Source organism: Oryx dammah, unplaced genomic scaffold, assembly GCF_014754425.2.
Source record: "Oryx dammah isolate SB20612 unplaced genomic scaffold, SCBI_Odam_1.1 HiC_scaffold_11163, whole genome shotgun sequence".
NCBI lineage: Eukaryota > Metazoa > Chordata > Mammalia > Artiodactyla > Bovidae > Oryx > Oryx dammah.
The window spans coordinates 4,794,800-4,811,941 of record NW_024080556.1 but is presented as its reverse complement, the minus strand read 5'-3'; the positions used below and the strand labels follow the sequence as shown (position 1 = coordinate 4,811,941).

General features: G+C 41.9%; 1 protein-coding gene across 1 annotated transcript in view; it reads right to left on the bottom strand.

Moving 5' to 3' along the window:
* Nucleotides 1–4,494: 4,494 nt before the first annotated feature.
* Nucleotides 4,495–17,142, bottom strand: part of LOC120860689 (fibrocystin-L-like) — a 177,416-nt gene continuing 164,768 nt past the window's right edge. Inside the window, exons 75-78 of the mRNA XM_040236441.1 lie at nucleotides 16,795–16,941; nucleotides 16,283–16,436; nucleotides 11,732–11,973; nucleotides 4,495–4,644 (exon numbers count right to left, since the gene is read on the bottom strand). Coding sequence (XP_040092375.1) covers nucleotides 11,732–11,973; nucleotides 16,283–16,436; nucleotides 16,795–16,941 — 543 coding nt within the window. The 3' untranslated portion in view covers nucleotides 4,495–4,644. The remainder of the gene's footprint in view (nucleotides 4,645–11,731; nucleotides 11,974–16,282; nucleotides 16,437–16,794; nucleotides 16,942–17,142) is intronic.

The following is a 17,142-nucleotide window of genomic DNA, read 5'->3' as shown; positions in this document are numbered from 1 at the left end:
AAAGCAGAGACATTACTTTGCCAACAAAGGTCTGTCTAGTCAAGGCTATGGTTTTTCCAGTGGTCATGTATCGATGTGAGAGTTGGACTGTGAAGAAAGCTGAGTGCTGAAGAATTGATGCTTTTGAACTATGGTGTTGGAGAAGACTCTTGAGAGTCCCTTGGACTGCAAGGAGATCCAAGCAGTCCATTCTGAAGGAGATCAGTCCTGGGTGTTCTTTGGAAGGAATGATTTTAAAGCTGAAGCTCCAGTACTTTGGCCACCTCATGCGAAGAGTTGACTCATTGGAAAAGACTCTGATGCTGGGAGGGATTGGGGGCAGGAGGAAAAGGGGACGACAGAGGATGAGATGGCTGGATGGTATCACCAACTCGATGGATGTGAGTCTGAGTGAACTCCGGGAGTTGGTGATGGACAGGGAGGCCTGGCGTGCTGCTATTCATGGGGTCGCAAAGAGTCGGACATGACTGAATGACTGAAATGACTGACTGACTATAATAACTGTTGGAGTAGGAAATGGCAACCTACTCTAGTATTCTTTCCAGGAAAATTCCATGGAAGGAAGAGCCTGGCGGGCTACAGTTCATGGAGTCGCAAAGAGTTGGACACGACTGAGCAACTGAGCATGTAATCACTATAATAATTTTAGGAAATTTTAAAAAGCAGACAGCTAGAAACCTAGAGAAATTAAATCAGAAACTTTTAAAGAAAGTCTATGGCTAAGAAGCAAATTTTTAAAAATTCCCTTTACTCTCAAATGATTTGTCTAGAGAAATCCAGTCCTCTTAAAACTGAGTTCCCCTGAGATTAGGGTTAATACTCCTATCCCAAACTTTTTCCCCTTTCTTGTCCTACCTCTGTTTCCCTCAGGATTGAAGAGTATCAAAGAAAGAGGAGGGGGGGGCGCTGAAACCAAGCAGAACCCTGTGGAGTCTTCCCAGGTAAAAAAGTCCCTTCATATCCTCCATTATCTTAATGATAAGAATAGTAGAGTCACAAGACTCCTCATCCCTCCTGAAGGAATATATAAAGCTATCTGATGCATATCTATGGGTTGCTCAGTAAAAACTAAGTCACCCCCACCCAGTGGAGGAGGATGACTGAATGCTATCCAGAAGCACGCAGACCCCAGGCTGGAGCCAGACGGTTGATGACAGAGATTCCTGAAACATCGCGCTGTTACTTCACCACCGGCCAATGAGTCAGAATGTCCATGAGCTGATGAGGCGTCCTGAGACCCTGTTATCTTCATCCTAATTATCCTCCCTAAGCCTTGTTTAAAAGCCACTGGGGAGTTCTGAGCTGCCCTTTCTCTTTGCTTGCCACCCTGCAAAGAAACCCTTACTTTGTTGCAAACACCCTCTGTCCGAGTTTGGCTTTCTGTGCCACCGGCCCATGAGCCCTTGCTCTGTTACATTAGAAAAGTTCTTTATTGAAAATCTATGGAAATTAAAAAAAAAAATCCAGTGGACTGAATACAGCTTGAGGTAAGGAAAGCCTACAGAGAGTAATCAATTTTGTGGCTTTCACAGTGTTTAGCTGTGAAGATTTCTGCATCTCTTCCAGAAGCCAAATGTAGAAATTTGTTCCTTAGATGTCACAATTGTAGTTCTTGGAATTTAGTTTTCCAAGCAAAAGAAAGTGTTGTGAAATGGAGAGTAAATTGGATTTTCATTAGGAAATCTGGTTTTTAAGTCTTTCTTGTTAGTCTCTCTCTCTCCTCATTTTAATGGTAGAGTTTTCTCACCCCTCTGGGGTTGGAACTGAGGGAATTATTAGCCTCCTCAGTTAACGAGTGGTGTGGTCTCATCAGTGCTCTCGGGACATGAAAGCTGTTCCTCCTGGAGTGGACTGGTGCTCCAGTAACATCAGATGGCTTCTTCTTCCTTTTTTTTTTAATTGGGGCATACTTGGTTTACAATGTTGTGTTAGTTTCTGCTATACGACGAAGTGACTCAGCCATGTGTATACACAGCTGTTGTCGTTTAGTCTCTCAGTCATCATGTCCAACTCTTTTGTGACCCGTATACTGCAGCCTGCCAGGCTCCTCTGTCCATGGGATTTTCCAGGTAAGAATACTGGAGTGGTTGCCATTTCTTCCTCCAGGGGATCTTCCCGACCTGGGGACTGAACCCCCAAGTTTCCGCATATCGTTCACAGCAAGTGGATTCTTTACTGCTGAGCCGCCAGTATCCCTTGCCTTTTGGACATCACTGCCACCCGCTTACCCCACCTCTCTAGGTCATCAGCAGACCACAGAGCTGAGCTCCCAGCGCTGAACTAGCTATCTGTTTTACCCATGGCAGTGCCCATATGACTGATGGCTTCTTGCTTTTCCCAAGCTCTGTGCTGCATTCATACACTGAACAGTGAGTCTGCATCTACTAGTGTCAGACATCTCATAAGATGGCAAACAAAAATGTTGAGTAAGGAAGAGCCTTACTACCTCCAAGGAACTCGCTACCTAGTAGTGTTTCAGCCTTCGTTTCCCCCCCGCCCCCGACACTTTCTGTCAGAACGCTCCTACTTGGCTAATCTCATGTTTATCTTACCACTTATTTCAGGCATCACCGTTTCCTGGAATGTGCCCCTCATCCATCTCCATCCTCACAAGATGCCCTCCCTCCAGCCCATGCCCCTCCTCTGTACCCCTCCAGCACCGTACGTCTCTCTCTCTCTCGTGTACCATGTTATACCTCCGTGTACTGTATATCATCTTTTCTGCTACTATTTCCCCAACTACCCTGAGACTCTTGGAAGGTGAAGACAGCATCTTATTCCTTGTAGTCTTCTCACTAGAATGCCTGTTATTAAGTAAATGTATACAAAGTAAATATATACAAAGATATCTGGAGTTATTACACAGTAACATTCAGAAAACTAAGATCATGGCATCTGGTACCATCATTTTATGAGAAATAGATGGGGATACACTGGAAACAGTGTCAGACTTTATTTTTTTGGGCTCCAAAATCACTGCAGATGGTGACTGCAGCCATGAAATTAAAAGACGCTTACTCTTTGGAAGGAAACTTATGACCAACCTAGATAGCATATTCAAAAGCAGAGACATTACTTTGCCAACAAAGGTCCGTCTAGTCAAGGCTATGGTTTTTCCAGGAGTCATGTATGGTTGTGAGAGTTGGACTGTGAAGAAAGCTGAGCGCCAAAGAATTGATGCTTTTAAACTGTGGTGTTGGAGAAGACTCTTGAGAGTCGCTTGGACTGCAAGGAGATTCAACCAGTCTATTCTAAAAGAGATCAGTCCTGGGTGTTCTTTGGAAGGAATGATGCTAAAGCTGAAACTCCAGTACTTTGGCCACCTCATGCGAAGAGTTGACTCATTGGAAAAGACTCTGGTGCTGGGAGGGATTGGGGGCAGGAGGAGAAGGGGATGACAGAGGATGAGTTGGCTGGATGGTATCACCAACTCAATGGATGTGAGTTTGAGTGAACTCTGGGTGTTGGTGATGGACAGGGAGGCCTGGCCTGCTGCAATTCATGGGGTCGCAAAGAGTTGGGTATGACTGAGTGACTGAACTGAACTGAACTGAAGTTAATAACTTTTCATGATTTAGCAAGATTAAACTTTTCATGTTTAGCAAGATTACCAACGACCTGGGGCAAGTATTCTAGGCAACGGTATCCTGTAGAAAGAGCTCTGGGACTTGCTGGATTCTCCCAGCTGTTTCATATGCTTCCTGAGTGTCACTTGCTGGAAGGTGACTTGTGAATGTCACTTCTCCTTGCTCTCGACATGGCCACAAAGCGTTGATTAGAGTTATTCTTCTAAATTGAGCATTTCCTTTAGACTTTTCTGATTAGAAAGTGCAGTTTTTATAGTATGAGAGCTTTTGGTTAACTTAGCTATGGTAATTTGTGGCTTTTTGGCACTCTCTAATTTTATCTCTTGAAAATAAGTATCTCTTTTGGTGTAATCTTGGGTTGCAGGAGGTCACACTCTTCATAGGGACAGTTTTGAGTGGGAAGAAGGGGATAGCAGAGGAGTTTGGATTTGTTCAAACAAAGGACACTGGAAAAGCTCTTCTTAGAAGACTGGCCAGGGGTGGCAGACTCAGAAATCTAGGATAATCTAGAATTCCTGGGATTTCTGTGGATCTGAAAAATAGCAACTTTGGGAAAAAAAAAAAAAGGTTTAAAACAATCTCATTTCTCCCAAATCCTTAGAAATTAAAATGGCTTAGCTCATCGGAAATTAGAGCCTTATGAGGATAGAAAAAAACAGATCCCCTGGTACAATATAAAAATTCAGAATGCTTTCAATCTGATCTAGAGAAATTGAGTCAAAACTAGACAGCTCTTTCAACTCTTTAAAGGATTTTATGACCTGTTGGGACAGCAACTTGGAGGTGGTACATCTACTTACAAATCAAATATTTCTAAAAGTTATAAAAATGAAATAACATACAAACACAAGGAAGCAAAAGAAATTTATATTTTGAAGAAATTTGATTTTTGTGATTAAAGCTAAGTAATACATTTTATATATTATAAAAATATTTTTAGCATATTTTCTTGAAAACATTAGACTTTTTATTGGTGTGTAACAAAACAGTTCCTAAATAAGCAGTTTCTGTATTTGTGTTTTCAACCTGTTCTTCAGAATAGCACTTCAGTTGCTTCCTGAAAAGCAAAAACAATACAAACATGTTTTAAGAACATATAGTGTAATTTTAAAATATGTTTAATTAATTTTAACTTTCTTACTATTTCATGGAATGGTTAATAAGACAAAAATCAGTATTTCAGAGTTTACCAATTTAAGTTGCTCTTGTGCGGAACTCTGGAGTGAGAACAGTCGGTCCTTATATATTGTAGTTTTCACATTCAAGTTTTCTAATTTTATTTAGTATAATTTCACAACTCTCTTAAAAGTAAAATGCTGTTAATTCAGAATGCAAAGTTATTTAAAAAGAAAAACAGAATTTCATCAACGGTTGCTATGATCTGAATATGTGTGTGCGTGCTGTGTCTGACTCTTTGCAATCCCATGGACTGTGGCTTGCCAGGCTCCACTGTCCATGGAATTTTTCAGGCAAGAATACTGGAGTGGGTGGCCATTTGCTCCTCCAGGGGATTTTCCCAACCCAGGAATTGAACCCACCCAGGAATCTCTTAAGTTTCCTGCATTGGCAGGCAGATTCTTTATCAATAGCGCCACCTGGGAAACCCCATCTGAATGGAAAAGAAAGTGAAAGTCGCTCAGTTGTGTGTCCGACTCTTTGCTACCCCATGAACTATACAGTCCATGAAATTCTCCAGGCCAGAATACTGGAGTGGGTAGCCTTTCCCTTCTCCAAGGGATCTTCCCAACCCAGGGATTGAACCCGGTCTCCTGCATTGCAGGTGGAATCTTTACCAGCTGAGCCACCAGGGAAGCCCCACCTCAAATTTATGTTTTAAAACCTAATGTCCAGTGTGATGGTATTAGGGATAGGGCTTTTGATAGGTGCTTAGGTCTTGAGGGCAGAGCCTCCATGAATGTGATTAGTACTCTTAAAAGAGACTCCACAGAATTCCCCAGCCCCTTCAACCACATAAAGATACAGTGGAAGTCTGTGACCCAGAAGAGGGCCCTTATTTGACCATGCTGGCACCCTGATCTCAGACTTATGGGCTTCAGAATTGTGAGAAATAAATTTCTCTTGTTCTTAAGCCATTCAATCTTTGGTATTTTGTTATAGCAGCCTGAAAGGATGAAGACAGTGTTTAAGTCTTCTCATGTCTTAATTGAAGAATTATGGATTATTTAGTAGCAAAGGGAAGCTGTTAACTTTTTCATCTGGGAAAAAAAGTGCTAAAAGACACCAAGAATGATATCATTTACCAATGACTTGAAAGTAGGATTTTCTGAATTTTGTAAAATTCCATAGTTGTAAGATACAAGTAGGGAGAAAGTCAGTGAAGATAATTAGGGAAAAAAATGTGTTTAATGAAGAAACACAAAATGTACAAATATAATAATACTGTACAAACATAATAATAAGCAGTACTTATATTTTATATTTTAATGCTTCTTGGAAGAAAGAAATGAACTTAAGCAGTACCTATCACATGATTATAAAACAGACAGCAAGTTTTACTCTTACTAGAATTCTAGGGACAAGAAAACTGGCATCAAAATATAATAACTTGTGTGCTGCGCTTTACTTTTGATCCCTCAGCTCCAAACCCATCCTCTCTATTATCTATAAGAGGCAGGGCTGGGACTTTTCAAATTGTGCTTCTCCCTTGACAGCTGGTTTCTAATTAGTTTCTACCAGGAGGAGGGAAGAATGGATTATTTCTTCCTGAAGCCCCAGGCTCCAGTTGTTCTGCCACTCTCCCAGAAAGCCAGCCTTATTGTTTCCCTTCATTCTGACTTCATTTTTTTTTTAATTTTAAATTTAGTCTTGGCTTTTAGTACTGAAATACTTCATTCTCCTTCTAAATTATTCAGTTCAATTCAGTTCAGTCATTCAGTCGGTCTGACTCTTTGCAACTTCATGGACTGCAGCGTGCCAGCCCTCCCTGTCCATCACCAACTCTTGGAGTTTACTCAGACTCATGTCCATTGAGTTGGTGATGCCATCCAACCATCTCAATCTCTGTCATCCCCTTCTCCCACGTTCAATCTTTTCCAGCATCAGGGTCTTTTCAATTGAGTCAGTTCTTTGCATCAGGTGGCCAAAGTATTGGAGTTTCAGCTTCAGCATCAGTCCTTCCAATGAATATTCAGGATTGATTTCCTTTAGCATGGACTGGTTGGATCTCCTTGCAGTCCAGGGGACTCTCAAGAGTCTTAACCAACACCAAGGTTCAAACGCATCAATTCTTTGGTGCTCAGCTTTCTTTATAGTCCAACTCTCACATCCACACATGATTACTGGAAAAACCATAGCTTTCACTAGACAGACCTTTGTTGGCAAAGTAATGTCTCTGCTTTTTTTTTTTTAATTAAAATTTTATTTTTACTTTATTTTACTTTACAATACTGTATTGGTTTTGCCATACATTGACATGAATCCACCATGGGTGTACATGCGTTCCCAAACATGAACCCCCCTCCCACCTCCCTTCCCATAACATCTCTCTGGGTCATCCCCGTGCACCAGCCCCAAGCATGCTGACCTGTCTCTGCTTTTTAATATGCTGTCTCGGTTGGTCATAACTTCCAAGGAACAAGCGTCTTTTAATTTCATGGCTGCAGTCACCATCTGCAGTGACTTTGGAGACCAAAAAAATAAAGTCTGTCACTGTTTCCACTGTTTCCCCATCTATTTCCCATGAAGTGATGGGACCAGATGCCATGATCTTAGTTCTGAATGTTGAGCTTTAAGGCAACGTTTTCATTCTCCTCTTTCACTTTCATCAAGAGGCTCTTTAGTTTTTCTTCACTTTCTGCCATAAGGATGGTGTCATCTGCATATCTGAGGTTATTGATATTTCTCCCGGCAATCTTGGTTCCAGCTTGTGCTTCATCCAGCCCAGCGTTTCTCATGATGTACTCTGCATATAAGTTAAACAAGCATGGTAACAATATACAGCCTTGATGTACACCTTTTCCTATATGGAACCAGTTGGTTGTTCCAGGTCCAGTTCTAACTGTTGCTTCTTGATCTGCATACAGATTTCTCAGGAAGCAGGTCAAGTGGCCTGGTATTCCCATCTCGTGAAGAATTTTCCAGTTTGTTGTGATCCACATAATCAAAGACTTTGGCATAGTCAATAAAGCAGAAATAGATGTTTTTCTGAAACTCTTGCTTTTTCGATGATCCAACAGATGTTGGTAATTTGATCTCTGGTTCCTCTGTCTTTTTAAATCCAGCTTGAACATCTGAAAGGTAAAGGTTCATATACTGTTGAAGCCTGGCTTGGAGAATTTTGAGCATTACTTTGCTAGCAGGTGAGATGAATGCAATGTGCTATAGTTTGAGCATTCTTTGGCATTGCCTTTCTTTGTGACTGGAATGAAAACTGACCTTTTCCAGTCCTGTGGTCACCGTTGAGTTTTCCAAATTTGCTGGCATATTGAGTGCTGCACTTTCACAGCATCGTCTTTTAGGATTTGAAACAGCTCAACTGGAATTCCATCACCTCCACTAGCTTTGTTCGTAGATGCTTTGTAAGGCCCACTTGACTTCACATTCCAGGATGTCTGGCTCTAGATGAGTGATCACACCATCGTGATTATCTGGGTCATGAAGTATTTTTTGTATAGTTCTTCTGTGTACTCTTGCCACCTATTCTTAATATCTTCTGCTTCTGTGAGGTGTATACCATTTCTGTCCTTTATTGAGCCCATCTTTTCATGAAATATTACCTTGGTATCTCTAATTTTCTTGAAGAGATCTCTACTCTTTCCCATTTTATTGTTTTCCTCTATTTCTTTGATTGTTGGCTGAGGAAGGCTTTCTTATCTCTCCCTGCTGTTCTTTGGAACTCTGCATTCAAATGGGTATATTTTTCCTTTTCTCCTTTACCTTTCGCGTCTCTTCACAGCTGTTTGTAAAGCCTCCTCAGACAACCATTTGGCCTTTTTACATTTCTTTTTCTTGGGTATGGTCTTGATCCCTGCTCTTGTACAATGTCACAAACCTCTGTCCATAGTTCTTCAGGCACTCTATCAGATCTATCCCTTGATCTATTTCTCACTTCCACTGTAGAATCATAAGGAATTTGATTTAGGTCATATCTGAATGGTCTAGTGGTTTTCCCCACTTTTTTCAATTTAAGTCTGAATTTGGCAATAAGGAGTTCATGATCTGAGCCACAGGCAGCTCCAGGTTTTGTTTTTGCTGATTGTATAGAGCTTCTCCATCTTTGGCTGCAAAGAATATAATCAATCTGATTTAGGTATTGACCATCTGGTGATGTCCATGTGTAGAGTCTTCATTGTGTTGTTGGAAGAGGGTGTTTGCTGTGACCAGTGCATTCTCTTGGCAAAATTCTGCTAGTCTTTGCCCTGCTTCATTCTGTACTCCAAGGCCAAATTTGCCTGTTACTCCAGGTATTTCTTGACTTCCTATTTTTTGTATTCCAGTCCCCTATAATGAAAAGGATATCTTTTTTGGGCATTAGTCCTAGAAGGTCTTGTAGGTCTTCAAAGAACCGTTCAGCTTCTTTAGCATTACTGGTCGGGGCATAGACTCCAATTACTGTGATATTGAACGGTTTGCCTTGGAAACAAACAGAGATCATTCTATTGTTTTTGATACTGCATTTCAGACTCTTTTGTTGACTAGGATGGCTACTCCATTTCTTCTAAGAGATTCTTGCCCACAGTAGTAAATATAATAGTAAGCTGAGTTAAAGTCACCCATTCCAGTCCATTTTAGTCCACTGATTCCTAAAATGTCGATGTTCACTCTTGCCAACTCCTGTCTGACCACTTCCAATTTGCCTTGATTCATGGACCTAACATTCCAGGTTCCTATGCAGTATTGCTCTTTACAGCATCAGACTTCCATCACCAGTCACATCCACAACTGGGTGTTGTTCTTGCTCTGGCTTCGTCTCTTCATTCTTTCTGGAGTTATTTCTCCACTGATCTCCAGTAGCATATTGGGCACCTAGTGACCTGGGAAGTTCATCTTTCAGTGTCCTCTCTTTTTGTTTTTTCATACTGTTCATGGGGTTCACAAGGCAAGAATACTGAAGTGGTTTGCTATTCCCTTGTCCAGTGGACCACGTTTTGTCAGAACTCTCCACCATGACCCGTCTGTCTTGGATGGCCCTACATAGCAGGGCTCGAGTTTCCCCGAGTTAGACAAGGCTGTGGTCCATGTGATCAGATTGGTTAGTTTTCTGTGATTGAGGTTTTCAGTCTGTCTGCCCTCTGATGGAGAGGGATAAGAGGCTTATGGAAGCTTCCTGATGGGAGAGACTGAGGAAACTAAGTCTTGTTCTGATGGGTGGGGCCAGGCTCAGTAAAATTTTTAATCCAATTTTCTGTTGATGGGTGGGGCTGTGTTCCCTTCCTTCTCTTTGACTTGGGGCCAAACTATGGTGGAGGTGATGAAGATAATGGCGACCTCCTTCAAAAGGTCCCATGCAGGCACTGCTGCACTCAGTGCCCTCAGCCCTGCAGCAGGCCACTGCAGACCCACACCTCTGCTGGAGACTCTTGCCACACTCCTTGGCAAGTCTGTGTCAGTCTCTTGTGGGGTCACTGCTCCTTTCTCCTGGGACCTGGTTGGCACAAGGTTCTGTTTGCACCCTCTAAGAGTCTGTTTCCCCTGTCCTGTGTGAGTTCGGGCAGCTCTGTGGTGGGGTTAATGAGATCTCCTCCAAGAGGCCTCATGCCATACCCAGACCTGCTGCATCCAGAGCCTCTGCCCCAGGTGCAGTCCACTGCTGACCTGCACCTCCACAGGAGATGCACAAACACAATTCTCTCTGTCTCTGTGAGGTCTCTGGGTCCTGGTGTGCACAAGGTTTGTTTGAACCCTCTGAGCGTCTCTGACCAGTATGGGGCTCTATTCTAAACACAGTTTTGTTCCTCCTACCGTCTTGATGGGGATTCTCTGCCCTTGGACATGGGGTATCTCCTCACAAATTTATGACAACATGTGGCCACAGAAAATGGTTTAGGAATGGGCATGTGACCCAAGCTGAGTCAATGACAATAACTTTGGGACTTTTGCTGGAAGTGTTCGGCAAGAGGTTTGTTCTTTCTACATTAGCTGCATTAGAATGTAAACATGAAGATGCTGGTGGTATTTGTACATGAGGGTTGGGGTGGATGATGGAGAAAGAGAGTCTGGGAGTGAACCTATCACTGAGGAGAATGGAGAGGAGAGATGGAGACTCAGGTTCTGGATGATGTCATTTGAGTCTTTGGTTCTTGCTCTTCCAGATCACATTACTTTTGAGTATCTCAGTTAAGCGAGTTCACTTTATTGTCCAAACCAACTGGAGCTGAGCTTCTGTACCTTGTAACTGAAAGAATACTGACATAACCTGAATTTCTCACTCCCCACATTCTTATACCCCATCATATAATGGAATGACATTTCCACAGAGTGGTTTTGTCTTTACATTTGAAGCTATCACTCCCTTGGATAGCAAGGAGATCAAACCAATCCATCCTAAAGGAAATCAACCCTGCATATTCACTGAAACGACTGATGCTAAAGCTAAAGCTCTAATACTTTGGCCACCTGATGTGAAGAGTCAACTCATCGGAAAAGACTCTGATGCTTGGAAAGATTGAGGGCAGAAGGAGAAGGGGGAAAGAGAGGATGAGATGGTTGGATGGCATCACCGACTCAATGATCATGCATTTGAGCAAACTCTGGGACAGGGAAGCCCGGTGTGCAGTCCATCGGGCGGCAAAGAGTTGAACATGACTGAGCAGCTGAACAATAATAACAAGTATTACTAATTAAGGAGAACAAAGAAGGAAAGAAAAGTGTATGTCTCAGTTTTGAGTACCAAATTCAATTCACTAGCTGTATCAACAGAGGATGAGGTGGTTAGATGGCATCATGGACACAACAGACACGAGTTTCAGCAAACTCCAGGAGATGGTGAAGAACAGGGAAGCCTGGGGTGCAAGAGTCCATGGGGTCACAAAGAGTCAGACACGACAGAGCAGCTGAACGACAACAACTTTCTTAATGGCCGAGACTGTCTTTGTGTCCATAGTGGTGCCACGCTGCTGTCTTTATTCAGCAAACATTTTCTGATACTTTACTATGTGGAGACAAACAGCATGTACCGTGCTTACCTAGAGTACGTTCAATGTCAAAACTGCAGTCATAAATATTTCCATGAGCAACACTCTTCCCACCAGACAGCTTATTACTGTAGTCACTATCTGGGCAGTTGTGCCCACAGTGGACGCTTTGCTGTTGCTGCTGCCACCGCTGCTACTGCCTGGGCTGGAGACAGACTGTGAAGCCAGGCTGAGAGGCTGGGACTCCACCCGAACAAACTCATCCAGGATAAATTCAATCTTAAAATTTTTTCCTAAGGGGAAAAATAATCAGAAGTGTTGACTTCCTTTTTTTTTGTTTCTTGTTCTCATTTTTTTAGATTTTATTATTATTATTATTTTTTACTTTATAATACTGTATTGGTTTTGCCATATATCAACATGAATCCGCCACGGGTGTACATAAGTTCCCACTCCTGAACCCCCCTCCCACCTCCCTCCCCACACCATCCCTCTGAGTTATCCCAGTGCACCAACCCCAAGCATCCTGCATCCTGCATAGAATCTAGACTGGCGATTCGTTTCTTATATGATATTACACATATTTCAATGCCATTCTCCTAAATCCTCCTGCCCTCTCCCTCTCTCACAGAGTCAAAAAGTCTGTTCTGTACATCTGCATCTCTTTTGCTGTCTCACATACAGGGTTATCGTTACCATCTTTCTAAATTCCATATATATGTGTTAGTATATTGTATTGGTGTTTTTCTTTCTGGCTTACTTCACTCTGTATAACCGGCTCCAGTTTCATCCACCTCATTAGAAATGATTCAAATGTATTCTTTTTGATGGCTGAGCAATACTCCATTGTGTATATGTACCACAGCTTTCTTATCCATTCATCTGCTGATGGACATCTAGGTTGCTTCCATGTCCTGGCTATTATAAACAGTGCTGCTATGAACATTGGGGTACATGTGTCTCTTTCAATTCTAGTTTCCTTGGTGTGTATGCCCAGCAGTGGGATTGCTGGGTCATAAGGCAGTTCTATTTCCAGTTTTTTAAGGAATCTCCACACTGTTCTCCATAGTGGTTGTACTAGTTTGCATTCCCACTAACAGTGTAAGAGAGTTCCCTTTTCTCCACACCCTCTCCAGCATTTATTGCTTGTAGACTTTTGGATCGCAGCCATTCTGACTGGTGTGAAATGGTACCTCAGGAGATTTTCCCGACCCAGGGTTTGAACCTGGGTTTCCTGCACTGCCGGTGGATTCTTGACCATCTGAGCCAGCAGGGAAGTTAACTATGGCAGATACAACACCTCTAACTCTGAGACCCTCTCTACACTTGTTTATACTTCAGTTCATTTGACTCAGTTTCCAAAAGTATTTCATTAAGGGTTATACAGTATTTGTAAGTTGATGAAAACCCAGTTGGAAGTGCATTAAAACAAACAGATAATCAAAGGAAGAGGGTCTCAGAGTTAGAAGTGTTCTATGTGCCATAGTTAACTTCTCTGGTGGCTCAGATGGTCAAGAATCCACTGGCAGTGCAGGAAACCCAGGTTCAATCCCTGGGTCAGGAAAATCTCCTGGAGAAGGGAATGGCTACCCACTCCAGTATTCCTGCCTGGAGAATTCCATGGACAGAGGAGCCTGGTGGGCTATAGTCCATGGAGTCACAAAGAGTCAGACAGGACTGAGCGACTAGCACTTTCACTTCTATCTGCTCATCAGCTATGGACAAGAGGACTCTGGATAGATTTTCCTTCTGGAGCATCAATACCTACTTCTTAGGGGTTCTCTCCTAGTGCCCAGGACTGGCTATTTGAAACAAAGGACAGTATGGAAGAGAGCTGAGGGTGCTGAGCCTTGTCTGATCATTGAACATTTGACTAAGGAGCAATGGAAAGACACTTCCTCACTTTTCTTGCATATGCTTTGTTGTTTGTACAGTTTTACAGTGGTTAATCTACAAACTGGCTAGTTCAGTTCAGTTCAGTTCAGTCGCTCAGTCGTGTCCGACTCTTTGCGACCCCATGAATCGCAGCACGCCAGGCCTCCCTGTCTATCACCATCTCCCGGAGTTCACTCAGACTCACGTTCACCAAGTCTGTGATGCCATCCAGCCATCTCATCCTCTGTCGTCCCCTTCTCCTCCTGCCCCTAATCCCTCCCAGCATCAGAGTCTTTTCCAATGAGTCAATTCTTCACATGAAGTGGCCAAAGTACTGGAGTTTCAGCTTTAGCATCATTCCTTCCAAAGAAATCCCAGGGTTGATCTCCTTCAGAATGGACTGGTTGGATTCCAGTCCATTCCAAGGGACTCTCAAGAGTCTTCTCCAACACCACAGTTCAAAAGCATCAATTCTTCAGCACTCAGCCTTCTTCACAGTCCAACTCTCACATCCATACATGACCACAGGAAAAACCATAGCCTTGACTAGACGGACCTTAGTCGGCAAAGTAATGTCTCTGCTTTTGAATATACTGTCTAGATTGGTCATAACTTTTCTTCCAAGGAGTAAGTGTCTTTTAATTTCATGGCTGCAGTCACCATCTACAGTGATTTTGGAGCCCCCAAAAATAAAGTCTGACACTGTTTCCAGTGTTTCCCCATCTATTTCCCATGAAGTGATGGGACCGGATGCCATGATCTTTGTTTTCTGAATGTTGAGCTTTAAGCCAACTTTTCACTCTGCTCTTTCACTTTCATCAAGAGGCTTTTTAGCTCCTCTTCACTTTCTGCCATAAGGGTGGTGTCATCTGCATATCCAACAAACTGGCTAACCTATCTAAAAATCATGAAGAGATGACTATATTTGACCTTCCTTACTGTACACAAGCAGGGAACTGAAAGTCTACACTTATGGGAAAAGAGAAAGCAAGAAATAAGGAAGAAAGGAGGAAGGGAGGGAGGGAGGAGGAGAATTAGAAATAACAGATAGGCACTCCAAGGGAAGATTTGAACTCTAAAGGAAAATTTACTGGATAAAAGGAGAGCACTATTTTGTTATCATGAAAAGTGTCAAAATCTACATTATTGCTTCAGCACTCTAGTGATCCCAGTTACTTTGGAACACTGCCTTTGAAAGTGGTAGTATGAAGACCTTGATCCTCAGGTTGGGTCTTTGCCACTGGGCACCTTCTTAGTCCACCTTCCCAGGGAGGTGGGCAACCTTGTCTCAGATGGGGTTCTTGTCAAGTGCCTCATAGCCTATCATTTAGGCTGACTGTTAGAACTTATAGGACACTCCAGGTTCTTGCCCCAGGGCACAATGTTGAGCTCATTGCCACCAGATTTCCATCAAACTCCAGGTTGAGATATTGCTGCCCAGTAGGAAGATCAAGCTTCTCTCTTTTGGAATGATTTTTGCTTTTGATATTTAGGTCTTATGAAAAAAATCCAGATCATTAGAATTTCTTTAACTTCTCTTACTCTTTATTTTTTTTTTTTTAAAGAGAATTTATTTTTGGCTGTGTTGGGTTTTCATTGCTGTGGTGAGCAGGGGCAACTCTAATTGCAGTGCAAGGGTTTCTTATTGTGGTGGCTTCTCTTGTTGCAGAGCGTGGGCTCTAAAGCTCAGGATCAACAGTTGTGGTACACAGGCTTAGTTGTTCTGTGGCATGTGAAATCTTCCCGTATCAGGGATCAAACCCATCTCCTGCACTGGCACATGGATTCTTTCCCACTGAGCCACCAGGAAAGCCCTATTGTGGCTTTTATTCTGACCTTTAGTATGTGTATGTTTGAAATAACATTGGTGAGGAGAGTGAGGGCTGAGATAAAAGTCTTTCAGGAGTTAGGGCTTATAAAGGTCCTAAATGAGCCCTGGGTTGAGGTAAACAGAGTAATGCTGGTCTGTCTCCAGTACAGAGAGTCTATTTCCTTCCTTTTGACATTGATTCATCTATCATCACTAGAGACCTATTTTTTGGATGTATCATTTTTGCCATGGTAGAAAGGCTTTTACCAGTTGAAGCTATGCCATCAGTCCACATGGAAATAATATAAGAAACCTCACCGTGGGAGTTGTGACTATATTTACGCTAACCATTTGAAGAGATCATGAATATACTTCATGAGAACTCACAGGAGACATCTGTTCTGGTCTCAGAGCAAATTGTAATTCATCAGAGCGACTGTTTTATCTTTAGGGAGCTATGAATCATGAAAATGCTCATGTTTTCTCCTTTGCATTGGCTTATAGAAAGACTAGAACCCACTTTCCAGCCCAACTCTGAACTCCAGCATGGGCCATTAAAATTACCCGATACTATCTTTTCTTTTCTTGAACTGAAAACTATATATATTAAATTTTCCTACTATACATGTAATATGTAATTCTCACATAGAAAATTTAGAAAAATTACATATGGATAAGGAAGAAAATATGAATCATGATATAATTTTGATTTACATCCTCAAATTACCTGTTTTAATTCTCTTAATTGCTTATTTTTTTACCTTGTTTTGCATATTAGATATATTTTTGTAAGCTAGACATTCTGATTTCTATAATTTATTGACCAGAGTAGTATAGACTGCTTTGTTCATTAAAAGGAAATTATAATTATCCTTATTTATGGGTATACATGTGAGGATCAAAAATAGTACACTCACCTGTTCTAAGAAGAGTAAGATCTGTGTAGTTGGCCCAACAGTTGCTAAACGGAATTGTTGTATTTCCACTAAGTCCACTGATTTGGTTATTATTGGAGTCCTTTAGAACGGCCTTCAACGCCAGTGCAGTAATCTCAACTGATACACAATTACCCTAAAGAAAAAGAGAGTAGAGAATTACAGCAATTGGCCTGTTACCATGCTTTTTTTTTTTCCCTAAAAAAAAAAAGATATATGGAACTTTATCTTTTTGAATGTCTCATTTCAAATTTTAAATCTACAGAAGCTCCTTTTCCTACACAAAGAGTTCAAATAACAAGCTGTGGAGCAAGTTCACAGAAAAGGCACATTTTTAAAACAGTAAAAGATGATATTCATAGATAACAGTCCAAATTTGAAGAGGCAGTGCCATTCCCAGGTTGCCAGTGTACCAGGATTAGTGAAGTTGGCTCACCCTCCAGAACTGATAACTTCATTCTTCCACTGAAATAAATCTCTGGGTTATAACTTACATCGGCATCTTCTGCCTTTATTGAAGGCTGTTGAGAAAATGGCTGTCCTAGCTGTGTGGCCACCGGCTGAGTGATCACTGAAAGCGAAGTCACAAAGGCCACATGATGAACAGGAAATGAGAGCCTTCCAACCGGCTGGGCAGCCACCTGTGAACGGTCATGAGCGATAGAGTGGTTATCACATGATAAACTACATTCAGTGGCAAACTCGTCTTAGCAAGGCTAAGTGTTTAACATTCATTGTTAAAATCATGTTCCAGGCGTGAAATCGATATTATTACAATATTTCCTCTAGAGCATATTCATGAAGCACTGTTGTAAATAATCAAAGCAAAGCATATTTTACAC